Raw genomic sequence first — 27,114 nt, forward strand, 5'->3', positions numbered from 1 at the left:
ATCACCACCCAGAGCTTGAGAGGGTTCTTCTTCCTATTTTTTAAACAAGAAAGAGCACATCCGCCCGCTGTTTTTTTAAACTGTTTTTTTTTTGGCTATACTGGGTCTTTGTCGCTGTGTGCAGTCTTTCTCTACTTGCAGAAGCCGGGGCTCCTCTCTAGTTTCGGCACAGGGGCTTCTCTTTGCGGTGGCTTCTCCTGTTGCAGAATGCCAGCTCTAGGGCAAGTGGCCTTCAGTAGTTGTCCCACGTGGACCTTAGTTACCCGACCAGCAATGGAGCTCACATCCCCTGTAGTGCTGGGTCAGTGGGAGACGGAAAGAAGCACAGGGTCTCTGTCCTCACCTGCGTCTCCCGTGTTTGGAAGAGAGACTTGAGCTACCCCAGGTGCAGCCAGCTGTGGAGGGGGGCTGTCCTGTTCCCTTAGTCCTCAAAGCAACACACACACACACACACGGACACACACACAAGGGCTCCATCACACACAGTGTGATCACCACGAACACCAAAGGGGCCAGGAAGCATCATCTGAAAAGGTCAGAACTGTAGAGCCAGATGGACAATTTTAAGATTGAGGCTTTCTGGGGACCAGCACTGTTCACTAGCTTCTGACCAGGAGTGCGGCTCTTTTCTTGTTTGCTGGTAAGAATCGATCTGCAGACTCCAGCTCTACCTTCACTCCCACTGTTAACAGCCCCAGGGAGCACCCTGGACCCCTCCTGTCACCTTTCCCCATATCCCGAGAATGACTGCCCTGGGTTTGTAGCCGACGAAACCTGCAGTGATCTGTCAGAGAAGGGACAGCGCCCCTCCTGGCGGCTCGCGGCCAAGGGAGGAGAGCTGGGTCTCATCCTGACCCCGCCTTCCCTTCTCACCCTGGGACCCTCCCGGGAGGAGCTGAGACAGCATGTTTGACCATTCTGTCCCCAAAGTGGGATCCCCCTGATCTGGAGACACAAAACTACGTCACTTCTGGCCTTTGGGGCCTTAGCCCTGTCCTGTGTCTCTGGCTCCTTCTCAGCGCAGTACCTGGAGCCCCAGGAAAGGACTAAACCCTCAGCACCAACTCGTGCATGAGTGCTAAGTCCCTTCAGCCATGTCTGACTTATTGCGGCCCCATGGACTGTAGCTCACCAGGCTCCTCAGTTCAAGGGACTCTCCAGGCAAGAACACTGGAGTGGGTTACCATTTCCTTCTCCAGGGGATCTTGCTGACCCAGAGATGGAACCCATGTCTGTCTCGTCTCCTGCACTGGCGGGCGGGTTCTTACCACTACCCCCTCACAACATCCCATCTAATCTTGGAAGGAGATCATTCTCTTTGTGCAGTGACCTTGAGTTTCGGGGCTGTCTCGTAGTTATGATCGAGGAGGGTAGGAAGGGGGTTCACTAAATTTCTCCAGCAGCACCTAGGGCTTACTGCCCCCAGAGCAGATCTCTTAAACCTCTGTTCCCTAAATCTAGATTAGCTCTCCCAGGGTCAACAATGTAGGTAGACATGACGAGGGGCACAGAGGCAGCTACTGCAGGGGGATGTCTGGCTGAAGCCCGGGTGGAGGACCCTTGGATTAAGTTCTGTGCCCCCAATTATTCCCTAGGAGCCTTACCCGACAAAGGGGACCTGATGCACGACCCAGCCATGGACGAGGAACTGGAGCGGCTGTAAGTGTTGGGTGGGAAGATGCTGCCCCCTTGTGGGCACGAGACCTCAGTCGGATCAGAGCCCGACACGGGCCACACAGCCCTTGTCCGTCTGTCAGGGAAGGGTTGGGGGGCCGGCAGAGGCCTGAGGCAGCCTCTCTTTGAATCCTTTGAGGCAGCCCGTGGTCTCACACGCGAGAGTGAGTGAAGGGGTCCTGGTCTCTGGACAAAAGGCACCTCGCTCCCTCTGGGCATCTCCCCTTCTTCAGGCTGGCACAGATCCCAGGCCTGGTCACCTCGGTCACTGCCGGTCCAGAGGCCAGCTACCTGCCTCCCCGGACCCCTCCCCGGGTTGGCTCCCCCTGGAGACCCCTCCATCAAGCCCGCAAAGTGGATGCAGAGCGCGACGGCTCCACTGAAGAGACAGACGAGCCCGAGACCTGACGAGTCTGAAGGGTCCTGTCTACAGCACAGAACCCAGCCCTGCGCCCAGTTCCCAGCTCCCCACCCGCTCACCTCCCCACCCCCGGAGCCCCAGGCATCTCTCCTCCCACTCCCTGCGCCAAGCTGCCCTCCACTGGTGAGAAGGCCAAGTGACAACCCCAGCCCAGAGACCCGCCAGAGAGGTGCTGATGAGCAGCCAAGCTACACAGTGACCCTAGAAAGTTAACAGCCGACTTTCTCCCGTCAGCCTGCCTTTCACCAGGCCCCAAGCTGACGGCGGATTGAGCTGAGGTCACGGGAAGGGTGACTGGGTTTTACCCTTTTGCTGACCATCCCCATCTCCTCACAGCAATCCCAGGACCCATGCAGTGCCTTGCATGGTCAAGGGTGACACCCAGTGATGCGGGTATTAGGTTATAGCCATGGTAACCTTCTTCTGGAGGACTGGCCATAAGATGGAGGGTGGGCAAAAAGAAATTTCAGAAACCGCTTCAAGTCTCCTCTGTGTCTAATAGTTAAATATGTGAAACAAATAAAGTCCCTTGTGTCTGGTAAGTGGTGAGTCTAAAGCCATGAGACAGGGGTGAAGGGAAGGGGTGTTTGAGAATTTGGTGCCAAGGTCCAGCTTTTTCTGGCAGGACTGGGAAGTTGGGGGACACAGGACCACTCGACCTGGAGAGCTGCCTCATATCATGAGCAAAGGGACTCACCAGCTGCACATGAGCTCTGCCTTTCATGGGAAAGGTGGCCACAGCTGGACAGAGCTTTCAGGAACAAGCTTGGATGGTTCACGGCCAGGTACCCATAACTTGACAGACTGGCCACAAGGGGTTGCCATCACAAATTCATTAAACATTTTCTAAGCACCTGCTCAGGGTTAGGCCAGTAGGGATGCAGCTGTGAACAAGACAGGCGGAGGACCACCAGCTTCCAGCCAAAGCTGGACAGTAAGACGGGTGGTCTGCAACTTCCAGGAAGTAAAACCACCCCAGGACCCAAGCAGATCAGGCTTCCTCCTCTGCAGCTGCCAGACACCCACATTTTCCTTGGCTCATCCCTGCCCAGACCCGCACCCCCTGGAGAGTTACAGGACTGGCTCCCACAGCTCTGCCAGGCCAGGGCCCAGCAGTTCCAGGCCACATGGTGAGCGCTCAGGGATCTGCAGCCTCCAGCTGACTGGGAGCCACTCAAAGCCCCTGGCTGCCTCAGTCACCCGGTGGGCTTGTGTACAAGGCCCACGACCACACTCCTCCAGCCCAGGAGCAGGGCAGAAAAATCTCTTTATGAGCACCTCCCGAGGATTCCAAAACTTCTGATGACTCCGCACTTAGGACATCGCTGGCTTAGAGCCCTGTGGCTGCCTCCACCCATCCGTTCTCATCGCCCACCTCCCAGACCAGTGGCTTACAACTGTCGGCCGACGGTGGCACAGAGCTGTTCCAGGAGTCCCAGCTGGGGGAGCTGCCAGGCCACGGGTTCACATGCACACGTGCGCGTGCACACATGCACGCACCTGCCTAGGGCTCCATTCAGGTCTTTTTTCCTAACGCCCCTGAGACAGACAGACAGACAGACAGACAGACACACACACACACACACACACACACACACACACTGACACACTCTCTCATTCTCTCCCCCACCCACCCCTGAGACACCCGCCCCCAGCCAAACCTACTGCTGGGCCAGCGGCAGGGCTGCAGAGGCCGCCCGCCTGCGCACAGCTCTCAGGGTGCCACGAAGGACCAACTAACGCCACCTCTTTCCCCTGCGTGCAACAGGGTGCTGAGGTGGAGACCGCGCCGGAGCTCGCGGCACCACAGGTCCAAGGAGCCAGGGGCCTTTGGCTATCAGAGGAGAGACAAGCTGGAGGCCCTGCAGACAGTGCCCCCCGCTTCGGCACCAACGCCCTGCCTGTATCAGTGGGAGCCCAGAGAGTGAGGCCAGGGGCCTGCACGGGGCAGGGAGGCAGGATCCCAAGAGGACACTCCTCCACTCAGACCAGCAGAGACCCAGGGCCCCATCGGGGCTTTATTCGACACCACTTTGTTTCAATACAGTCCAGAAAGAAAGTCATGTCCCTTTGGGGAGGGGTGCTGGGAACAGCGGTCTGCAGTGCTCGGGAGCCCAGCCCCCATCACGGTGGGGGGACCCGGGCTGCTGGCAGCAGGGGCAGGTGGCACCAAGGATGGCACAGTGTGTGGCCCAGGGCCAAGACCTGCCACCCCGCAGGTGCCACGAGCTCTCCGTGGGGGGTGCTGCCCAGGGTCCTGAGGCCAAGAATGTGCAGAGGAGGAAAGCCAAGCCCAGGAGCCTGCTTCCATCCCACGCGTCCTCTGCCTCCTCGGCCAGCACTACGCTCACGGCATCCAGAGCGGAGCCCCGGGCAGAGCAGACCCACCATGGCCACCAAGCAGGGGAAGAAGGGACAGAGGTTCCGAGGGACCGCGGTCCACCACGGATGGCATGGGAGGACTCCCACACACCCAGGAGGAGGAGTCGTCCTCCAAGCGACCGCTGCAGAAAGGGTCAGCGAGACAGGAGAAGATCCCTCAGGCCTCTAGTCTGATCCCAAATGGAAGCTTTAAGTACCAGGTCAAGCTTCTAGCCCTTCGCAAGTCTCAGACAGAGGGCCCTTCCCCTCCCCTGCCTCTCCTGGTGCCGAAGAGAGCACAGGAGCAGCAGCGCATCCACAGCCTCCCGCCCTGGGGGCTGATCTACAGCACAACTCTCCAGACCTCCTGCCGCGTCCAGAGCCAGGAGCCAACCCCCGGGACCACCTGGAAGGATCCTAGAGCCGGCAAAACAGCCTTCCACTTTTTACTCTCCCTCCTCAGGGAAGGCCTGGACCCAGAATAAGCCATCCTGAGGGAATGCCCTCCCCTCACCCCCAGGGTGGCAGGCCAAGTGAGCAGCAGCATGGGGGGCAGGACCAGAAGCACGGAGCACACAGGGTGGGGTGTGCGGGGAGGGGAACGAAGGGCCCGATCTCCAGGCAGAGGTCAGTGTGTATGGGGAGGGGAACAAAGGGCCCGATCCCCAGGCAGAGGTCAGGGGCCGGCACTGCCCCTCCCTCACTGGAGCTCCTCGCAGGCCACCCCACTCACACCACAGGCATAAAGTAACAACGCCTCCCTAGCTTCCACAAGGCAAGCATCCCAGGCCGAGGAATCGTGAGGTTTCTGCTACTGTCACCACCCAAAGTCTGAGACACGGAGCCTGGGTCAGTAGGAACCGTAGCGATCCTGGGGATGATGGAAAAAAAAAACCCAAGTCAGAGTCTCTGACCTGCAGCAGCTTCCCAGCGAGCACACCCTTCCCCAACACACCCCAAGGGGCTGGGGGGCTGCGGGGAGGGGTGAGTGAGGGAATCAAGCACCCATCTCACCCGGGCAGAGACTGTCTCCTATTTACTGTGGCCCAGGAACGGGGGTGTGGTCAGACCCCCAGGGGGCCACCCTGCCTGATCTCACAGAAGCTGGAGAGGGAGGAGAGACGGCACAGAGGAGCAGTGTGGGGAGATCAGTGTAGACACAACACCATCTCAGGGAGAGGCCCGGCCCCGGGCCCAGCTCAGAGGGAGGAAGCTGTCCTCCAGGGAGAGAAGAGGCGCCCTCTTGGGCTGAGGGCCACCCCGCGGCTGAGTCTGGACGTGGTGGAGAAGGCCGCCTTCTCAGCACTACCCTCCAGTCTCCTCCCACCCCAGGTCACGCGGTCCAGACTCACCTGCAAAGAGTTCATCACACCATTGGCCAGCACGGCCATCTTCCCGGCCACAGACTTGACGCCCTGCTTAAACTGGGCGATGTCAGCCGTGGGCAGCACATTCCCCAGGGACACGCTGCCTGTAAGAGAAGGGAGGGGGTGACCCAGCGCCTGCAGGAAGCCCTTCCCAGCCCTCAGGGCCCTCCCGCTCGGTTGGCAGGCCCTCCTGGAGCCTACTCCGCCCCGGGCCCACCTGCTCCATGAGCTCCATCCACGTCCCCGAAGAGGTCTGACGAGCTGATGGCGCTGCTGCCCGAGAGCTGCTGGAGCCGGGACCTGGCTTCATACTGTGGCGGGGAAAAGGTGAGGTCTGCAGCTCTCTGCGCCGCTGACCCTAGGATTCTCGCGGGCCAAGCCACCCGAGTGCCAAAGCCCAGACAGCAGGGCAGACAGTCCGCTTCTGCCTGCTGCCTCCAGGCTCAGGGTGGACCACCTCACCTCAGTATCCACCTCCCGCCCGAAGAACATGTCAGAGGAGATGGCTTTGGCTCCTGCAAATTTCTGCCGTGCTTCGCTCGACTCCAGGCCCGAGCTCCGGCTCTCCACTTCCCTCCGGTTGGTGACTCTGAGGGGTGGATATGGGACAATGGCTCTGACTCTCCCACTGCCTCCAGGGAAGTGTCCCTGGAGCACTGTGACCCTATGACTACCCGAGGCCCCCCGGGGGCGCTCCCCACAGTCCCGCCTGACTGCAGCTCTAGACCGGGCCCTCTCTCCACACTGAGGCCACGACACAGAGAACCTCTGTTCCCTTCGCTAGGCAGCATGGAAACAGGTTGGAGTGGCCAAGGCTTCTGCCCCAAACCACGAGGATGATCCAATTCTCAGGCTGCCTGGGTTTATACCTCCTTTCTTGGTGTGATTATTAGTACCACCCTTTTACTCTCAAAAGCACCTCAGTCTGGCTGAAAAGGCGTAAGGTCACTGCCGCCTGACCCTGGCACACACACACTGAGCTCACTGTGTTGTCAGTTTCATTTAATCCTAAGGCGGCCCTGTGAAGTTATTAGTTATGTCCCCATTTTACTAATGGGTTATTTTCAGATATTTATCAGTTAAGCATTACCCAGGTGGACATGGAATATGCTTTTAAAAAATTCCCAGATGAGGGCCAGAGACACATAATCATCAGGAAGTCGGGAACCGAAGCATAAAATCAGGCCCCCCTGGCAGAAATGGACCTCAAGCACAGCAGGCTAGTTAGGCCTTCTGAGACACGAGCACAGCTCAAAGCCATGCCTGTTTCCTGCACTCTCCAGTCTGGTAGCCACTAGCGGCTATCCAAATTTATTTAAATGAAGTTAAAAACTCAGTTCCTCCATTAACACTGGACACTCCTGAAGGGCTCGGGAGCCGCGTGTGCGGTGGCCAGCACACCGGCAGGGCAGCTGCAGAGCGCGGCCACCAGCACGGGCGTCCTAGGGAACAGGCCTCCACCTTTCTGAAACAGGCCGGATGCTGGAGACGGTCACTTCCGGCTCCTTCTCCTCCATCCTGTCCATACCCCAGGCAGCGTCCGTATCCCACCGGGAACCGAAACTCTCCCCCAAGGAGAAGGGGTTGTCCTTGTACCTAGGGAGACAGTGGAGGGGCTCAGAGAACCTGAGTGGGGAGCACAGCAGCCAAGTCTGCACCTCAACAACAGCCTTACTTTGGAGGCCCAGAGGCGAAGGTGCCAACGTCGTCAAGTAAGTCCAGCTGCGAGCGGGAGGACTTGGCACTCACTGGGGTTTCCTGCTCGATCACCTGCATCTCAGACAGCACCGAGTGCGAGACGGAGCTGCAGAGACAAGCGGGGCCGGGGCAGGAGAGCAGGGGTGGGCATCCATGTCGCCGCACAGGAGAAGGCGCCCAGCCGCGAGCAGAAACCTGCTTCTCCCTCACGGAGCAGCACCCAGAGCCTTCCCCTCCCTGCGCCCGGGGCTGGGCGAGGCCCCGCAGGGAGTGCTAGAGCCTGTGCTGAACTGGAGCGCACCTCCCCTGTCAACGTATCAGCTCGTCTTCTCGAAATAGGGTTTCCCTGACCAATGACCGTCTGCCTAATCTCAGTGATACTATGCACCAAACAAGAGCGCTTTCTGTCCTCCGCCTGCTATACCATGAGCTACATCCTTCACCGTCAGGGACACAAACGAAAAGATGGAAAATGCCCCAGAACCAGGGGAATGAGTCTAATGGCATCACAGGATGAGTTCTTAATTAACCCATCCTTTTTTTGTTGTTTTAGAGAACAAAGCATTTCAAAGTAGAGAGTCCAGCCTTATGCACTAAGACCTGAATCTGCCATGCGGTTTCCTGGGGGAAGAGGCAGTGAATCCGGCGGCAGCACCGGCCCGTGACGCCTCTCTTCCCCGCTGCGTGACAACTCCACAGGGGCAGCTTAAGGACTAGCTTCATTTATATGAGTTCATTAACATCTACAGCTCGTGGCTGGCAGAACTCCACGGAGTCACTATTTTGCTACCGAGTTTTAAACAGGGTAGACTAGGTTTAAATAAGATTCTACTGCACACAAAAAATTAAAAAAATTAAGTATAACCTTTAACCCAGTAATTCCTGAGACCAAAACAGGGACGAGGAAGAGACGCAATCTGGAGTAAAACTGTGTCTCCCTGATCAGTGTGGGTCCCACCAGCAGGGCAGGGACTGACGAGAGTGCCTGGGCCCGCCTCGCCGCGGCCTGGGGGATGGGGCAGAGACGCCAGCTTTCTCTTTCACCAGAAGAGCACAGCATAAGGGCTCCAAATGCTAAGCATCAAAGTTCTAGGTTCAAAATCTAGTTGGACCAATTACTAGTACTGTGGGCTTCAGGCAAGTTGCTTAACTGCTCTGAGTCTCAATTTTCTCATTTGTAAAAAGGGATAAGAATACCTCCCACGTAGGACTGTTGTGTTTAAGTAAATAAAGCCACTGGTGAAGCTCACACCCTGTGAAAAAGAGCAGCCGCCACTTAGCACAAGCTCACTGGAGCCAGGGTTTCTCACTCTGGCACTGCCAGATATGCCGATTTTTAAGAAAAAAATCTAGTATTACTGAAATCTCCAAACACTCTCAGTGTAAAGCAGACAAAACGCCTAAGAGAACTGGTGAGCAGCTCTTGTTTTGTTTAAGAAAACCACAGCAACCTAAATCCAGTGGTCCTGATACAGGAAGGGCACCACCCAACCAGGGGCATCTGAGAGTCCGGGAGTGTTTCCAGGTGTTACGGGAGCTGTCAGCACTAATGGCCTGCAGAGGACAGGGGTCAGAACACTCAAAGCCCTGTGAGTCCTGGGAAGACCCTCAGAAAGAAGAACTGTCCTGCCATCCTAAGAGCTGTTAGCGCCCTCATCAAGAAACACGACCCTGGTCTCTCGGACATTCGAAAGAGCACCTGATCCTGTGTTTTGACTCGTTCAACAAATACTTGGCGAGCACAAACCTACTACATGCCAAGCACTATACTAGGCACTTGAAGACAGTAAGCAAGGCCATCTCTTCAGCCTCAGAGGAAGACTGAGCTGAGAATACTAGGAAGAACCTCCAGGGGTTCCCGGGAGAACAATGGCATTTCCCTGCCGCACCCCAAAGCTGAGCCTCACCTTCGGGACACCAGTCCCATGCCCAACCTCTCGGCCTGCTCTCGCTTCTTCCCTTCCAGGTTCTGTAGCTTCTTCTCCTCCTTCTTACGGTCAATCTGGAGCTCCTGGTAGGCCAGACGCATGGAGGCAACCCTTCGAGGGAACGAACAAGCCAGAGTTCAGCACACATCCTGACCTGTCCTGCCTGCCCGCCCAACCCCATGTAAGCTGGGGCCTCTCTGGCAGACACACACATGGACTCCTCGGCCTGCTTCTTGGCATCAGCCACCTGCTGCTCACGGAGCTTCTCTGCCACCTGGGCCTGCCGCTCAATCTCGCTGAAACTCTGGCTGCTCACCTTCTGGGCCCCTAGGCCCTTCTTGGCACCCAGCTGGGAGGAGAATCATGTGATGAGAGCTTTGCCAACCACAAAGTCCTCTGTCCCCTTCCTCCCCTCCCTGGCATGGAGGGGACACCGCTAAGGAAAGGACTCCTTCTTAAAGTGTTTATTTAAAAAAAAAAAAAAGGAGCCCATCCACATGGTGGAGAGGCAGAAGAGGGGCTCTGCCTGGAGGCAGGCACGAGGCGGCCCACACAACCCCAGCGGACGCCCAAAGCTGCCAGGCCCGGGATGAGCCAAGCACCAAGGCACACAGTCTCGCTCTTGACAGCCCTTTCATAGCTGAGCTGCAGAGAAGCTATGCACCTTTACCAAAGTCATAGTCATCTACCAAAGTGGCCGGGTCTGACCCCAGCCCCTAACCACCCTGCCATACTGCCTCTCCCCACCTACCCCCTTCTTCGCTGCTGCTGGCTTCTTCTTGCCAATGAGGGAGGTTTTCGGTTCTGTGTGAGGAAGAGGGTGGGGCATGAGCAGAGACAAAGGGACTTCGGAGGCGGCAGCTCGGTCCACACCATGCAGCTTCGTGGCAAGAACTTCTATGAAGAACAGCTTCAGGCAGAGAAACGGAGAGCTGCCACCACCAGCTCCAACCAATGGTGTCAGGACGTCCAAGCCAAGACGGACATGGTTAGGGGCGGTTACCGACTCCCAGCACATGGATGTAAGAACCCAGACCTGAAGCACCAGGGACAAAGGCCCTGACCCAACACAAAGACTGCCAGGCCGGGGCGGCGCCACACACAGCCTCCGGCATGCAAGGGGCTCCAGAAGCAGCGGGCAGTTACCTCTGGCAGGAAGAACCCCTTTAGGTGACAGATACATGGACTCTGGAGAGAAACAGATTCGTGGCTAACAGCAGGCCCCACCCCAAAGCCTCCATACAGCTCCCAAGATCAGAGGCCTCTACGGAGCCTCACTCCAGACCAGGCCACACCAGCCTTCTCACAGGGTCGTGACGGTCACTCTGCTGGTTTCCGGTCCCAACCCCCAAAGGTCAACAAAACCAACCAGGGCAGCAAATGGACTGTTCACCCTGAATTAAATCTGAAGGACATCAAGAAGAACAGAAAAGAGCCAAAAGGCCAGGAACTGGCTGAGAAAGGACAACGTCACCTCTAGCCATTAGCAGCTCAGAGCTGTCCCCCTGTATCGTGAAATGGACCAGACAGGCCGATCCTGCGTCAGCCCCCAGGTCTAGGTGTCCAGCCTCATACCGGCCAGACCCAGGCCCACTCTGAAGCAGACCCCAGGCCTGGGACACAAGCCGCCAAGGGCCTGCTCTGAAGTCCCTTCGGTCAACATTGAGGCCACAGCTTCAATCTCAGGCCCCACTCCAGAGAAACTAGAAGTTCAGTCTTCTGGGACCTCAGTCCACACAGGCAGCAGCAGATCTGAAAAGAACCCCCGCGGCCCACCCTCTCCCAAGGCACCCCACTCCTGCCAGCTGGTATACTGACCCAGAGAGGCTTTGGGTGAGGTGCCAAGCAGGTCCATGTTGGGGCCATGCTCCGGCTCTGTGGATGCAATGGTGGGAATTAGGTGTGACACTCAAAACTTCCAATGAGCTACCCTTAAAAAGTGACGAGGTAAGAACAGAAGCTCAGCTTTCTTCAGGCTTCCTCAGCTTTCTGAGGCCACCAAATAGAAAAGGAATTCCTACCACTTTCCCTAGGGGACTTAAGTGACTCCCAGCCCACCCAGAGATACAGGAGACTCCTTGTTTCCATTCCCTTGGTCAGGTGTCCCACTCCGCCGCCCCAAGACCTTTGCCAAGACCAGGGTACATGGCTGGAACATGGGCTGAACTCACGTGCCAGGCCACTGCTCTCTGCAGACGGGGCTGGCTGCTGGGTCTCTGAGAGGTCGGTGACTGGTGCATTCCAGGCAGGGGGCTGAAAGAACCAGATGACAGAAGCCTCAATGAGCCATTCCTGCTGGTAAAGAGCGCCAAGTACCTTGGGGGTACAAGGCCCTACTCCAAGCCCATGAGGAAAGGAGACTGGAGGTTAGCAAGTACAATTATAGTTGCTATTCACTATGGAGGGCTTCCCCAGAGGCCCAGACATTAAAGAATCCGCCTGCAATGTAGGAGACCTGGGTGTGATCCCTGGGTTGGGAAGATCCCCAGAGGAGGACATGGCAGCCCAAGCCAGTATTCTTGCCTGGAGAATCCCCATGGAGAGAGGAGCCTGGTGGGCTACAGTCCATGGGGTCGCAAAGAGTTGGACACGACTGAGCGACTAAGCACAATGGCAGAAGGCAAGATGAAGCTACAGCCATCACCACCTCTTCCATACTTACTTACACCCAGAACCCATTCCCCTAATTGAGTAACAACAAACAAAGGCACTCATCATGTGCCAGGTACAAGTCTAAGGGCTTTTCACATATAAATATGTTTTAATTATCACAACAAAACTAGGAGGTAAATAGTTCTCCATCTTAGAGACTGAGGTTTTAACACGTTAGGTATCTTACCCCACACTAGAAAGGCTAAGCAGAGGAGCAGGGATCCAAACAGAGAGTCTGACTTGAGCACCCAGCACCAACAGAGGGAAACCTCTGGGGGTAGGTTGCTTGGGAGGGAATCCTTTCTCATAGGGGAAGAATCCAGCAAAAGTTATTTGGGTTCCTGATATCTCTTGAGCCTTCAAAAATCTTCTCATCCTCTGTAACACCCCAGTTTATAGGGTTCTGTTCATAAGGAGGGCCATACTGCACCCCTGTTCATGGAAGGAGGAAAAAGCCGGCTTTACCCAGCAGTGGGCCCCACACATTCCCCATAGGGAATATCACACCAAGGCGAACAGAGAACTCTGCTCTACCCTCATTTAGTCAAAAGGGTACTAATTATTTTCCAGATGCGAAAGGAAATGGAAGCTTGGACTCAGCCTTCCTCTTGAGGACAACCAAAGTCTCGCTCTAGCGTATCACCAACTAGACTGTGACTGTGGGCCTTGGCCTCAGTCAGTAAACCACCTGTCAGGAACAACTGTGGGAAACATTCCTGTGGGCACTCACTTGAGTGTGTTCCAAGAAGAAATCGGACTCCTTCTTCTCTGGGGAGTGACTGGGAGCAGTACTCACACTGTCTGTCCAAAGCTAGAAAGGAGAAGGCACCACTGAAACACAGGACTCTGAACATGCCCACTCCCCCCACGACGCCAGCCCCAGGGAACAGGCACTCACATCAGTGCCATGCCGAGCCAGGGCCGCGCTGCCCAGCTGCCGGATCTTCTCTCGGTACATCTGGGCAGCTCGACTGTTATACTTGGTGTTAGCATCATTGGCTGTGCATCCATGTTGGCGAAAGAAGGCTGTCTGGTGAGCAAAGAAGCGAGAACATGCTACAGGAGATTTTCCCAGAGCAAACGAGGCGCCCCCCCCCCCAAACACACACACACGCAACAGCCCTGTTATTACTCGAAGAGGATGATACACTCCTGACACCAGCAGCTTTTCACAAAGTTCCTCAGAAACTCCTGCAAAATAACACAGCCACGCATCCACTAGGATGAATGTCTGAAGCCTAACCCTCAATCGACTCTGCCTGAGAACAGCATGATACACCCACTCTGCCCATCGTTCCTCCAGGCCAAGACCCGGTGGACCGTGGAGACCCCAGCGCCATTGGCCTCTCCCCAAGAATGTCTGTCCTGGTTAGTTCGAACCCAAAGCCCCTTTGAGAAGAACAGTGACCAATGTCCAAGTTTAGAGAACAGCGTACAGAGCTGCCATAGACCAGAGAACCCTCTGAACAGAGAAACAGAGGGCCTCCAAGAAGTCACTGAGAAGTCAGTACCCAGACAGAAGAATGGGGGTTAGAAGGACGGTAAGAAGGAACTTTACCGCATTGGCATTCCCGCCGACCTGCATACACCTCAGCTGGAACCAGCTCCAGGTGGAATCCAACTCTGTGGACCTGCGTGCAAGGGCTGTGTGTCACCTACCAGCAGGTTCCAGGAGACGCTTCCCTGAGCGACCCACACCCGTCATTTGGCCCCGGGTTGCAGTAGGCACCCAAAAACATTCACCAGCCACCACCCCATTTCCTCCACTCTACCCTGTCCGGGAGAACTCTGCTCTACCCTCATTTAGTCAAAAGGGTACTAATTATTTTCCAGATGCGAAAGGAAATGGAAGCTTGGACTCAGCCTTCCTCTTGAGGACAACCAAGAGTCTCGCTCTAGCGTATCACCAACTAGATCAACGCAGGTAACTCTTCCCCCTGAACCAGGAAAGAGTTCTGACCCAGACGCGGAGACGAACCGCCAGTGTAACAAGAGGCCCACACCGGCGGTTCCCTCGCGTGAGAGTCTGGCGAACACCAAACTCAGCGCGGTCCAAGTCCAGGCAGCCCACTCTCCCCTGCCGAGCACTCAGTCCCGGCCGGCCGCGAGGAGACCCCACCTGATGAAGCTGAGATGGACGCCCAGGGAGCGATGCACCCCGGAGCAGTCAATGCACAGAAAAACACCGTACGTGATGCTGGCCCAACTCGGATTCTTGGCGCCACAGTCGAAGCAGGCCTGGGCAAAGAAGGAGATGAGCGAACGGTCAGGGGCCTCGAGTCGAGGCCGGGCGCTGACAACCCAGGAAGAGAAGCCCGCACCGGCCCCTCCCCGTTCCTCAGACGCCAGGGGAGCCGGGAGAGACCCTCTCCGCCCGCCCCGGGCCCCGCACGCCTCCCTCTCTCGCACCTTGTTGGTCGGAATTGCGCGAAGCCTCTTAAAAAACGTCTGGATCTCGGTCTTGTTCGGCTCGGCCGCCATTTTCTCTCCTTCCCAGAACAGCAGCGCGACCGACGGGTCCCGCTACGGGCCAATCCGCGGCCGCCAAGGCGGGTCAGCGGGCGGGCCTCAGCGGAGGCCGGTCCGCCGAGGGGCGGGGCGACCCGGCCCGACGCGGGCCAACGGGCGAGCCGCCGGCGGAGCGTGCGCCGTGACGTCAGGGGCCCGGGCTCCACGCGCGCGCGCCCGAGTCCTCGCAGCGCCGCGCCGGAGCCAATCCGCGGGCGGGGCGGGGCGACGGCTCGCCCACAGGCCCAAACCGCGCCGCCCGCGCGCTCCCTGGCTCCCTGCGGGGGCGGAGCCATCTCCCAGAAGCTTGTGTTCTGCGAGGCTCGGCCCTAGGCCTCGGTTCGGGTCAGTTCCCGAACGGTGAGTAATGATTAACAGTCCCTACCAAACACGCGGTGCCGCCGGCCTGAATGAGCAGATGAACTGGCCGGGCCCCACGTCCCGCTCAGAGCTCAGCTCCTGACCTCCACCCATCCTCGCACCAAATCTGATCACGAGTCCCCTGCGGGACCCCAGGTTAGGTTAGGTTAGGTTAGGGTCCCGAAGTCCCAGAGCAGGTACCAAGCTGGCACACCTCCGCCCAACCCCCGCCCCCGCAATATACTGCAGGCCCACGATCTACCCCCCTAGTGCCTCCAGATGTCCACTGCCGCCTGGCAAGGGTGGAATATCGAAAAAGATGCACAGAAGCCTTTTTTTTTCTTCGAAGTTTAATACACACTAGAACAAGTCACAAGAGTGCTGCTAGCCCAGAACTACACTCACCCCAAGCCAACCCCTGGAACCCCAAAACAGACTAGGAACTGGGTCCACAGCTCCGGGGGAGACTGGAGGACTCTTTGGGGAGGCCTAGGCACCCGAGCCCTTCGGTCACTTCCTGACCTCCCCACCTCCCCATCTTCTCCTCAGCCTAGACTTAGTTGGCCCTTCCGTACCAGTCCCTTCTCAGACACAAGGCCCCTCCCCTCCCTGGGTCCCAGGACTTCTCCCTCCTGGAAGGGCAGAGCGGTCGCAGGGGGCAGGATGGTTCAGGGCCCTCAGGTCCGGCTGTGCAGACAAGCTGGGCTCTGACTCAGGGTGGAGAAACGTTGCTCAAGGGCTGCCAGGGCAGGTCAGGCCCCCACACACTCCACGTAGTTGGCAGGGTACAGGCCAATCCGGCCACTCTGCAGCTGGCCCTGACACCAGCCCTGTTCATCCTCCTCGCTCATCTTCAGCAGCTCCTCCCCTGAGAGAAGGGGGATTGGTCACTGGCAGTTGCCCGCCCCATTCCTGTAATTGGGTCAAGGACTAAGGGGGAGGGGGTAGTTGGAGAACCCAGCTAGAAGAGACCTGGCTCAGGCAGAGGGAGGTCAAAGTCAGCCACTCCACCCCCAACCCCCACCCCACCCCCAGGCCCTGATAAGCAGTCAGGCCCCAGCTGGTGACTTTGAGAGGCAGGTGAGGCTACAGGCAGACACTCTGACTCCTCGGGGATGGACCCAGAGCAGCCTTTTTTTTTCTAATAGTTTTTTAAAAATATTTATCTGGCTGCACCGGGTCTTAAAGGTCACATGCAATATCTTCAATCTGTGTTGCAGCGTGCATGAAGGATCTTTAGTTGTGGCATGCGAACTCTAAGTTGGATCTCATCCCAGGCCCCCAGCACTGGCAGCATGGAGTCTTAGCCACTGGGCCACCAGGGATGCCACCAGGGATGTCCCTAGAGCAGCCTTACGACTCGGAGCACTGACCCTTGAGAACTGAGCGTCTGGCTTCCCTTTCTCCACATTTCTGCTCAGGCTAGTAAAGGGGCGAAGGAGACGGGCTGCAGCCTGGAAAGGACCAGGAAAGGGGTTCTAGGGTACCTGCTCGGAAGCTCAGCTCATCGGCTTCTTGCCCCGCGTAGTCATAGAGCGCCCGCACCCGCACGCCTGTGGCAGCCTTCAGGGGGTTTTCCTCATCTGACCACTCCTCCTCATGTCTGCCACTAGAGAGGGGAGGACAAGGGGGCAGGCTTAAGTAGGAGAGCCTGGGACTCAGGGCCAAGGGCTCCCCCCTGCAGGAGCCTGGGGAAAGGCAGGTGGGGGAAAAGCTGCAGAATTCTAGCCTGACTTCTGCCACGAATGCCTGCAAGCTCAAGCACACGTCCTGCCATGCAGAGCTGACACGGGCAGTACATGAGAGGGAGTGTGGGGAGCGCCTGGCAGACCGCCATATAAACTGGCATCTTTACAACTCAAAACATCAGCTTTGAAGCCACTTCAGGTGTGAAGGGCATGAAGGGAAGGGACAGATGAAGAACGGCACAGCAGGGAGCAGAGCGGTGTCCTTCCCACAGCCTGGATCCTGGCTCTCACCGCGGGGACCCCGGGGACTGGGGCAGGGGTGCAGCGCCGTCTCTGGTGGGTACGATGCTGGTCAGGGTAACCTCGTCAGGGCTCCGGCCACCCTTCTCCTTCCGGCTGATTGTCCTCTGTGTGTCCAAGGACCACTCCTGTGGGGACAGTGTTCAGGGCCAGGCTGGGCTGTAGGCTTGGTGGCAGCCAGGACCATCCAGACCACCTCTACCTCCTACATCCCAAACCCCAGCCTCCGGCCAGAGCGCCAGGGTGAGCCCAGTGGGAGCCTACCCCATCTCCCAGCCCCAGCCTGCCAGGAACAGGTACCTCAAACTGGGGCCAGTTCATGGCCATGCCCGGCCCATGGGTGCTGCGCCACCAGCGCAGGTCCTCCTCGTCGCTGGCTGCCTCAATGCCCTGATGCAGGTCTCGGTGGAGTTCGTGGAACCTGTGTCCCGGGTATAAACCTCAGGCCAGGAAGCCCTGGGTCTCTATTCCCCACCCTACCCCCCTGGTACCTGGTACCCCCAGGTACACCCTGCCTGGTCTCATTCAACCCAGCCAGAGCCCAGAGGTGAGGGGAGAAAGCCAGCCTCACCCAGATCTCCAGGCCCACCCGGAAGGCCGTACCTCTCGCTGCTGGAGAGGTCTAGGTGCTGGTGTAAGGTGAGCAGCATGTCCTTGAAGAAGAGGAGCCGCTGGCGCTCGGCCGCCTGGCAGCTCTCGAAGGCCTGCTCCATGTCCTCCATGTAGCGTGGGGTGTAGCGGTGCAGCTCCGCCAGGCTCTGCTCATACTGGGTCTTCGTCTGGGTGGAGAGAGGAGGGGCTCTGGTGAGGACAAGACCTTCTTCTTCTTCCACTCAGGACTCTGCTAGTCTTTCCTGCACACCTGCTGTGGGCTAGGCACCAGGGGTAGGAAACCTGGCTCCTGCCCGCTAAAACCCCAGGAGCCTAACAAGGGAGGTGGACATTCAGGCCCAGTGGCTTTAAGAGTCCAGTGCAGGGACTTCCCTGGTGGTCCAGTGGTTGAGAAGATGCTTTCCAACACAGGGTACGTGGGTTCAATCCCAGGTTGGGAAACTAAGATCCCACATATCTTGGGGAAACTAAGCTTGAGCACCACAACTAAGACCCAACGAATAAATAATAATTTTTTTAAAATAAATTTTAAAAAATTTAATAAATAAAAAAAAGGTGGTACAGAGTGAGATGAGGTTAACCTCATCTCAGAAAATGGCAACCCACTCCAGTATTCTTGCCTGGAAAATCCCACAGACAGAGGAGCCTGATGGACTATATAGTCCTTGGGGTTGCAAGACAGACATGACTGAGCGCACACACATGGGCACACACACACGGGGCGCCGTGGAAGAAATCAGAAAAGGCTCCCGGGAAGAAGTGGAAACAGAGCAGCACCTCAGAGAACAGGGAGGCTCTGGATATGCAGGGCTGGAGGAAAAGTGCTCTGGCCGGGCGAGCAACATGAGAACTTGTCCCAGGGGGCACACCGAAAGGAAAGCAGCTGGGAAGGTCTCCTCAACTGCTAAAATTATCCCAGTGCCCCACACTGCACCATTTCTTTCCTGGGTAAAGCATACTCTTTCCCTGGTGCATGTGCACTCCGTCGCTCAGTGGTGTCTGACACTTTGCGATTCCATGGACAGTACACTGCCAGGCTCCTCTGTCTGTAGGATTTCCCAGGTAAGAATAGTAGAGTGGGTTGCCATGCCCTCCTCCAGGGGATCTTCCCCACCCAAGGATCAAACTCACATCCCCTGCATCAGTACTGATTCTTTATCACTAAGACCATTGGGACGCCCCATCTTTCTCAGGGTCCTATGTTACGTGATAAGCTGGAGAGCAGGGGGCAAGTGAAGACAAGAGCAATGCTGGGGGCTGGAAAAGGCACTCAGGGAGCCCTGACCTGGGCTGGCGGGTCCCTCAGCCTGTACCTTCTCGGCCTCCTTGGAACACCGTTCCACCCGCTCCTGCAGCTTCCGCAGCTGCTCCTGGGACACGGCGCTGTCTGCCTTTGCGTGGCTCTCCCGCGTCTGGGCAGTCTTCTCCTCCTTCCGGGCCGCATGGTAGCTCTTCTTGGAAGCCTCAACCTGGCGCACACGCAGGGACCGTGCTGGACCCAGGACCCTGCGCCGTGGCCCCTTCTAGCCCAAGGCCGACCCAGGAAGGGGGCAGGCCTCTGCGGCCCCTCCTCCCTGCCGGGCTCACCTCCTTCAGCCTCTTGAGCCAGGGCTTCTGGGCCTTGCGGAAGCCGTCTTCGGCCGCCCGGCTCTCGCGGAAGCCGCCCAGCACAGGCCGATGGAAGGCGCCCCGCTGCCAGGAGCGCACCCGCTCGCTGTCCTGGCCCTGCAGCTTCTCCCGCACCTCCAGGTGCAGCGCGCTCAGCCGCTCGGCCGCCGTGAAGAAGGCATGCCAGGCCTTCTCCAGCGTGCCATACTGGGGGCCTGCGGGGAGGAGTGAGCTGGGGCTGGGCCCACCTGCTGGCAGCGAGCCTCCCCCTCCCCCAGCAGGGGCTTCTGGGCGCCAGGCATGGGGCAGAGATGTGAAGATGAACGACAAATGGCGTCAGCTACTGCTGACTGAACAGCTACTCGGTGCCTGGACACACGGTCCCACTGAGTGCTTGACTCATCCACCACCGTGAAGACTGCGTCACCAACAACGTGGAACAAGCGAAAAGGCAGCCCAGAGAAGTGAAATTCGTTGCCCAAAGCATTCCAGCTACAGGTGGAGCTCAGATCCAAACCCAGGTGTGTGGTATAAATCACTACACTCTGTTGCCCCAGAGAAGAACTAGTGTCTGTCCCCAAGGAAGGCAGCTTGTTTGGACAGGAGCCCAAGCACCAGAGCCAGAAAACCTGGGCGCAAGCTTTTGCTCTTCTTAGCTGTGTGACTTCAGGCAAGTCAGTTGGCCTCTGTGAAGTACCCCATTCTCCTCTAGCAGATAGAACAAGACCGTCTCCATGATAGAGCTATGGTTGATTGGTTGTAAGTCACGTCTGACTCTTTGGCCACCCCATGGACTGTAGCCTGCCAGGCTCCTCTGTCCATAGGATTTCTCAGGCAAGCATACTGGAACAGGTTGCCATTTCCTTCTCCAGGACATCTTCCCGACCCAGGGATCCAACCCACATCTCCAGATTCTCTACCACTGAGCCACCAGGGAAACTCATAGGGTTATTCAGTTCAGTTCAGTTCAGTTCAGTCACTCAGTCGTGTCCAACTCTTTGCGACCCCATGAACTGCACAGCATGCCAGGCCTCCCTGTCCATCACCAACTCTCGGAGTCCACCCAAACCCATGTCCATTGAGTCAGTGATGTCATGCAACCATCTCATCCTCTGTCGTCCCCTTCTCCTGCCCTCAATCTTTCCCAGCGGGTTATTAGAAATATCAAAATAACACATTTGATGGTGCTTGGCAAACCCTAACAGCACAAATGTAAAGAATAACTAGAAGGATCGTCTCTCTTTAAAGGGAAGGCAGATGGGGAAGCCTCCAACTTTCCACAAGAGGTGCAAAAAGAAGCTGCCCTGCCTGGCTGCCCCCGTCCCCCACCTCGGCAGTCCTCTCTTCCCCACGAGGCCCGAGCGCTGGCTCACCCTTCTCCACGGTGCCCCTCCACTTGCGGGCCCAGTCGGCCAGCTGCTGGGCATAGGCCTTCTCGATGCGGGCACGCTCCTGGAAGCAGCTGACCAGGTCCCCGCACAGCCGGTGCCCGTCCTCCACCCGCTGCACGGTCCGCCTGTAGTTGCCAGCCTGTGCAGGAGACAAGAAGCCTGGTGTCGCCCAGGGGAGACTCTCCCCTCCCCGGGGGCCAGGGCTGACGCGAGGCTCCTCCTTGGGACAGGTGGCTGGGCCCAGAGAGGGGTGGGCATTTCAGCGCCACCCCCAAAGCTGGCACCCAGCTGCTCACCTCCCAGAAACTGCCCTCCAGGGCCTCCCCTCCGGCCTCTTCCTCTGGAGCCATGGTGTCCCCGCAGCACGGAATGGTGGCGGATGGGCGCTGCAGAGGGCAGAGGGGTAAGCAGGAAAGCCAGGCACACTTCAGGGGTGAGGCAAAGAGCCTCTGCTACCCCTGGGTTCTGCCCCCTCCCACTGCCATCCCCACTCCCCAAGGAACTGTCAAGAGCCAGGACTCAGGCAGGGGTCTGGAAGTCCCAGGAGGGGCCCGAAGGGGGCAAAGATGGTGGTTCTATGGCTGCTTCTCTTGTCCTGGCCTGCCCTCCCACCACCTCAGTCCATGTACCTGGGCCTAGAGTTCACTCCGGAGACCTGGGTGTCCGACCCTCACAGCTGCTACCGTGATCCTGCCTCGACGCTACCAAGAGCAAAGCAGGGAGTGAGGGTGGGGCTGACCGTGTCCAGGGCGGTGCCCAGCTCCCCCGATATAGCAACTGCTGTCAGAAGCGCCAGATTCCAGCCAGGAGAATGCCAGTCAGGTCACACGGTCCAGCCGGGGATTACATGGCAGGCGGGGGTGGGTAGTGGGCAGAGGGCCCTGCTGCCCTGAACGCAGATGAGATAAGGGGACGCCTGCCCAAGCCAGGGCTCTGTGGCCTCTCCTTGAACAAGGCGACCCCTCCCCAGACCCGGCCAGGTCAGAGGGTACCCAGCCACACCCCAGGAGCTCCTGGGGTGGCAAGAGCAGACCGGGAGCCAGGAGGCCTGAGGCTTATCTTGGCCATGAAGCTTGAACAAGTGCATTATACTGTCGTCTCCTAGGGGGCCTCGGCTCCCTCCCAAGATGGAAATCCCGCCTTCTTCCCTCTTTCTGTGCCAACACTGGCATAAGACTCAAGGCAGCAAACAAGAACTGTGAGGAGCCTGATGGTCACAAGGGACACTCGTCCTGCTCCACAGCATCCCTGAGGTCCCACAGGATTCCGTGAATAATGAGTAACTCAGCCCCACCCTCCAAAAGCCCAGAGTCTGGGGCAGCACAAGGTGTCAGACAGGTGATCAGCCAGTTACAATAGTGCGTTCCAGGACTGCGGGGGAGGGCAAGGCAGATTCCAGCCCCGGAGCTCCCCCTGGGGGAGCTAGAGGACCCAGAGGCACGCGGCCACTCCCTGCCTGTCCCTGGGCAGGGTCTCAGCTGTCCCCAGCATCAAGTCAAGCCCCTAGAAGGAAACCACTTCCTCCTCTGAGCAAACCCCAGGGACACAGCCAGGCCCGGGAGAACAGTGTGTTCATTGCCTCCAAGGCAGGGCTTTATGACAGTCCTCCCCCAAACTGACTCCCTCCCCACCCTCCAAAACTCAAGAGTGAGGGCTTCCCGGGTGGCTCAGTAAAGAATCCACCTGCCAATACAGGAGACTTGGGTTTAATCCCTGGGTCAGGAAGGTCCCTTGGAGAAGGAAACCCACTACACTCTTCTTGCCTGGGAAATTCCATGGACAGAGGAGCCTGGCAGGCTATAGTTCATGGGGTCACAAAGAGTCAGACACAACTTAGCAACTAAACAAACGATACTTTAAATGGGTGAATTGTGTGGTATATGTCAATAAAGCTGTTATTACAAAAAAGAAAACTGGGTAGGCATCTTCTCCAGGCACCCTCCCATTCCTCCATCCCCAATCCCCACCTCTCTCTCCGGGTATATATCACACTGGGTATATATCTCCGGGTATATATCACATTGGCTTGCGACTACAAGCCAGGATCTGTCCTCAGTCATTGGCAGAGACTTCCTGAGGGTCCAGTTTGTGTTCCTCCAGGCACTGGAGTTAGTAGCTGAATTTAAAACACACACGACATCCACCTGAAGACCAGGAAACGCATGGGATATGGCAGCTTTGAGAAAGCATGGCCTGCGTAAGCTTCTGCCTCTCAGCTCACAGCGGGGAGAGCTCAGGCCCTCAGGGGAGATGCCTGGGCCCAGAGTAGAAGGATGGAGCAGCCCGCCCCGCCGGGGTCCTCAACGCTTCCCCCTTGCTTCTTCTTGAATCTGTCCCATTTACCCAGAAAGGACGTGCCAACCAGATGGAGAGAAACAGAGCTGCAGCTGTAAACCCCAGGGCCTCAAGAGCTGTCCCAGCCAGGCATCCAGGGGCCGGGGCCCCCTGCCGGCCCCAGCCTCCTGGCTCCCGGCTCCCAGGAGAGCTGCCCCCCACCCGTTCCCTCTCTCTGGCCCCAGAACAGAGCGAGCTGTGTGTGCAGGGCTGGCACCGCTCCCTCCAGCCTCCCAGAGCAAACACGAGCCCAAGCCCCAGGCACAGCCAGCCCCACTGCCCCAGCGGACCCAGCAATGGGGGAATGGGCCTGTGCCTTGACCCCTGCTGAGGAGGGCCAGCACCCTATGCCTCCTGACCCCGGCAGAGACCCAGCCTGCTCCCCAGAACACACTCTTGCCATGGCCAAGAGCTTGAGAAGCAGATCATGAACCTTCCCAGCCCAGGGAGCCAGCACCTAACTGGGCTGGGACTTGCCGCTGGGGCTTGGCAGGGTCTCCTCACAGCGTCCTGAGCCAAGGTAGGGAGTCTTGGGGTCCAGGGAAGAACCCACTTTCCCTTAGGAAGCCACTAGGTACTCCTGTCCAGACCGGCCCCAACCCTGTCCCGAAGTCCCGGGGCATGGCCCTGGGAGGGAGCCCTGCTGTCCTGCCCTGCCCAGGCTCCGTCCTGAGTCACAGGCTGCGCCCAAGGACCTCTTCTCCGGCAGCCCCTCCCGATCTGCCCGCAGATTTGACCACACCGAGGTGGGCGGTAGACCGGTCCAGAGAGGGGTGCTCAGGCAAGAGCCACTGGAACCTGCAGCCGGGAGGCCCCGGAGGCTGGGGGAGGGGTGGCGCGGGAAAGGGGGAGGAGGCCGGCCCCGGGAGGGGCATAACAAAGGGGCACTTTTGGAAACCCGACCGGCCCCGCCTGAGGTGCCAGCTCCCCGATGACGCACTCCAAACCCAGAGCCCTCACACCAAACCTCCGAACCCAGGGCCCGCCGGTCTCTGGCCTCAAAACCCTTATGGACGGGCGCTCTGCTTGCGGGCCAGGCGCTGCACACCTCGGAGCCGCTGGAGCCCACGAGGAGCGGCCGGGCCAGGCCTGGCCCTGGAAACTCCAGGACTTCTTGGCCAAACTCGCTGAACTCGGTCTCGGCGCGGGGTGGGGGCCCGCCGGTCACCGCTGAGGGGAGGGGGCGCACCCTGCCTTGGTCCGCGCCGCCAGCAACTCCAGATGGTGGCCCGGGACCGGCGGCCCCAGGAACTGGGGCTCTTTGCTAAGGGCGAGGGGTCGCTGGGGAGCGAGGCCCCCGCTGGGGTCCCAGGGCGGTCGGGGGCCTTTGAGGGGCCCCAGGAGATGGGATGGCCCGCCAGCCCCGACGCCTCCCTAACCCCCCCGCGGCAGGTCTGGGAAAGTGCCGGGCGCGCGGCGCCGCAGAAGGGTCACCCCCTCGGCGCGGCGGCAGCTCTTGCCGCGCTCCCGCAAAGCACGGCTCCCCCGGGGCTCCCGGGGCCGGAGTCGGTCCCACAGCAAACCAGGAGCGGGAGGAGGAGAGGGCGTGCTCTATCTAGCTGCGGCTCCCGCCACCGCCTCCCCGCCGTCCCCGCCCGGGCAGCACTCACCGCGTCCTCCCTGGGCGCCTCGGCGGGTGGGGGGGTCCGGCCACGCTCCGACCCAAGTCCTGTCGTTCCCGGGCCGGGGCCGCCACCGCCTCCCGGAGCGCGCCGGGCCCTCCCCCCGGGAAGCCCAGCCCCCAGCCCCGCCCTCTCCTCGCGCCCGCGGGCCCCAACCCCACCGGCCAGGAGCTGCCTGCATCGCGGCGACCCGCGCGGCTCCCGGGGCGCGGTCCGTGGGGTCTCGGTTCCCGCCCGAGGAGCGCCAGGGCCGCCTACCCAGGGTGGCGCTGTAAGCAGTCTGATTTCGGCTTTGCCTCTCCCCGGCCTCGGCAGAACCTGGGAGAGCCGTGGAAGCGGGAAGGAGTCCGGCCTGCACCGGCTGTCTTTGGAGGGAGGCCTGGGGGAGTGCTACACTGCCTTACTCTTTTTGCTGAGCACAGCTTTCTTAAAAGTTATAAGTTAACTTAGACGTTTACTTAGGCGTTAACTCTGGAGAGGCACATAACCATCCACTTGTAAGCGTTAGGATTCCCATTGTATAGATGCAGAAACTGAGGCTCAGAGACCTTTAGCACCTTGCACACGATCTGTCGTCGGGCAGGGCCGGGACTCCAAAGCCTTGCCCTTTCCTTGCACAGCCCTCTTGGCCAACCTGATGGCCCATTCTGAGGACTGGGTACTACACGCGGCGGAGGTGGGGCAGAAAGTCATGACCTCCTCCCCCGCACGTGTTCTTATTCCCAGATTTTGTACCACGGTTCATTCTTAAATCCCTTCGCCCCTCCACCCACTTTGTTAGTAGATCTTTCCAGATCGCCACGATGCGACCCCCCACCCCCACCCTTAATAAACCCCTGCTTCCTCATCCCCTTGCCCCGTACCCTGGGATTTTTCGGAGCCTGCCTGTCGGTTATTTATATCCACTGGAGCGGTCCAAGAATGTTCTGAGTCTGACCTAATCGCCACCTGCTCGGTCTCCCGGCCCCTCCCGCTTCCTCCTGGGCCCGGTGACCCGGCGGCCGTGCCCTCCGCCTGGCAGGCGAGAGGGGGCGCAGGTCTGCGCGGTCCGACGCCCCGAGCGCTCAGAGGGTCTGGATCGCGCAAATTGCTGGGGGCCGCAAACCCTCCCGCGCTCTCGGAGGAGTGCGCCCCCAGGGGACGGCGTGCGCGCTGGGAAGCCGAGAGCCAAGCTGTTCTCTCTCTAGCACGTCCTCTCGGTCCCGACGCCCCCACCCCCACCCCTACTCTCCCCGAGGAGTGTCAGTCCGTGTGCACGGATTTTTAAACGACAACTTTAAAAATAGCAAAATTATGTAGTTTCTAAATCCCCGAGGAATCACGGACGCGTTCTCTGCGTAGATAAATCCGCTCATAAAATGAAAAGGGGGCTTGCAGAGAATGAACGAGGATAATTTCAAACAGGCATCTAAGTCGCTGAGGACTGACTTGCCCCGCAGTCCTCGTGGGAGGGTGAAACGGCCTGTGGGGCACCCGAGACAAGCCGCGTTCGGCCCCTCACACCTGAGTAGTGGATCCTCGCCTGGGCGCTCGCAGGGTGTGAACCCAGCAGGAGGTAGCTCCCGAGACAAGTTTCAACACCCACTCTCTTGGGGCTTGGACAAGTCCCTTTTCTCCGTATCTCTGTTTCCACCTCTATGAAACACGACATGTGACTGGGCTGACCTCCCAAAAGGGCCTGTGCAGCAGCAAATTAATGATTGTAAAACGACTGCGAATGAGAAGAGCTGAGGTAACATCTAACGACAGCCATACTGTTTTGTATTATTCAATATCAGTTACCATCCCACCTAGTGCCCGGAGGGGCTTTAGGCACCTGGACAGAAAGTGTGAAATCACAAGAAAGAAATGAATTACAGGAGCCACCTATCAAAAACCCATTAAAAATAAAGGCTGCAAGCCAGACTCTGGGATCTAGGGAAGTCTCTCTAGAAACTCAAAAAAAAAAAAAAACACAGGGCTGTTTGTCAGACCACAAAGAGAAGGGAATGCGGAGTGGAAAACATCTGGCATCCCTCGGGTTCAAATCTGGAGAAATGCTGCAGCTGATCTTCATTGCCCCTAAGGTACTGTAGGGAGAAAAAAATAACCCAAAACCCAGAGCATAGTGAGCTGCTTCAAGGGTCAGAGGAGACAGAGCTGACCTTGGAAAGCCAAGGTCCTGCTAGTGCTGCCCCAGGGTTCAGATTTCTGTGCTCCGCAGCCAGAGCCCCTGAACACTCACGGGGCTCCATCAGTGGGTTCCCAACTTGAACAGAGCTCAAGATGAGATGCCCAAGGTCAGGAGGACCAGATAGACAGAAACCCAGAGGGGCAGCTTGGCTCCCGGCACCAGGTGGCAGGTTGGTCCTCAGCCCAAGTTCACAACACTCACAGACTCACTCACCTTGAGTTTCTGGAATGTCCTAAGGACTGTTCCTTTGTTTGTTTATTTATTCACTCAGCCAATCAAGAAAACATTTGAATTTTTGCTTTATGCTAAGCCCTAGGCTGGGTGTTGGGAATACAAAAACAAAAAAGGCAGAGTCCGTGGTGTACGTTAATGATACAATATGTGCAGGAAATGCTATGGGAAAACAGAAGCAGACAG

The 27,114-nt window shown here is 58.2% G+C and overlaps 3 protein-coding genes across 9 annotated transcripts in view; 1 reads left to right on the top strand and 2 right to left on the bottom strand.

Moving 5' to 3' along the window:
* The window catches only part of CSTPP1 (centriolar satellite-associated tubulin polyglutamylase complex regulator 1), a 210,219-nt gene extending 206,196 nt beyond the window's left edge, over nucleotides 1-4,023 (top strand). For 2 of the 3 annotated variants that reach the window (XM_055547038.1, XM_055547040.1), the window contains 2 exons: nucleotides 1,596-1,659; nucleotides 1,908-2,629. In XM_055547038.1, the coding sequence (XP_055403013.1) occupies nucleotides 1,596-1,659; nucleotides 1,908-2,082 (239 nt within the window). In that variant the 3' untranslated portion in view covers nucleotides 2,083-2,629. Of the gene's footprint in view, nucleotides 1-1,595; nucleotides 1,660-1,907; nucleotides 2,630-3,863 lie in introns of those variants that run through there. The other variant, XM_055547039.1, reaches the window with a different exon arrangement.
* On the bottom strand, nucleotides 104-14,661 carry ARFGAP2 (ADP ribosylation factor GTPase activating protein 2). Of its 4 annotated transcripts, none has more exons than XM_055547031.1 (17): nucleotides 14,511-14,661; nucleotides 14,221-14,339; nucleotides 13,660-13,732; nucleotides 13,000-13,131; nucleotides 12,832-12,912; nucleotides 11,621-11,702; nucleotides 11,268-11,324; nucleotides 10,596-10,637; nucleotides 10,201-10,253; nucleotides 9,662-9,798; nucleotides 9,429-9,560; nucleotides 7,499-7,627; nucleotides 7,285-7,419; nucleotides 6,286-6,412; nucleotides 6,041-6,134; nucleotides 5,809-5,927; nucleotides 104-297 (listed from the first exon to the last, which is right to left on the bottom strand). In XM_055547031.1, exons 1-17 carry the CDS (start codon nucleotides 14,580-14,582, stop codon nucleotides 256-258), a joined length of 1,626 nt encoding a protein of 541 aa, XP_055403006.1. In that variant the 5' UTR covers nucleotides 14,583-14,661; the 3' UTR covers nucleotides 104-255. The 4 variants fall into 4 exon arrangements, with proteins under 4 accessions (XP_055403006.1, XP_055403008.1, XP_055403007.1 ...); XM_055547032.1 differs by lacking the exon at nucleotides 104-297 and adding an exon at nucleotides 4,088-5,327; XM_055547033.1 differs by lacking the exon at nucleotides 10,596-10,637.
* Nucleotides 14,662-15,272: 611 nt separating this feature from the next.
* PACSIN3 (protein kinase C and casein kinase substrate in neurons 3) lies at nucleotides 15,273-24,645 on the bottom strand. 2 transcript variants are annotated; one of them, XM_055547036.1, is made up of 11 exons: nucleotides 24,513-24,645; nucleotides 21,198-21,269; nucleotides 20,865-20,954; nucleotides 20,551-20,707; nucleotides 19,157-19,392; nucleotides 18,883-19,038; nucleotides 17,561-17,736; nucleotides 17,258-17,378; nucleotides 16,949-17,085; nucleotides 16,457-16,578; nucleotides 15,273-15,837 (listed from the first exon to the last, which is right to left on the bottom strand). In XM_055547036.1, the coding sequence occupies exons 3-11, from the start codon at nucleotides 20,916-20,918 to the stop codon at nucleotides 15,722-15,724; spliced, it is 1,275 nt and encodes a 424-aa protein (XP_055403011.1). In that variant the 5' UTR covers nucleotides 20,919-20,954; nucleotides 21,198-21,269; nucleotides 24,513-24,645; the 3' UTR covers nucleotides 15,273-15,721. The 2 variants fall into 2 exon arrangements, with proteins under 2 accessions (XP_055403011.1, XP_055403012.1); XM_055547037.1 differs by lacking the exon at nucleotides 21,198-21,269 and having other exon boundaries at nucleotides 24,513-24,566.
* Between the last annotated feature and the right edge of the window lie 2,469 nt (nucleotides 24,646-27,114).

This window comes from Bubalus kerabau, chromosome 15 (assembly GCF_029407905.1).
Source record: "Bubalus kerabau isolate K-KA32 ecotype Philippines breed swamp buffalo chromosome 15, PCC_UOA_SB_1v2, whole genome shotgun sequence".
Taxonomy (NCBI): Eukaryota; Metazoa; Chordata; class Mammalia; order Artiodactyla; family Bovidae; genus Bubalus; species Bubalus kerabau.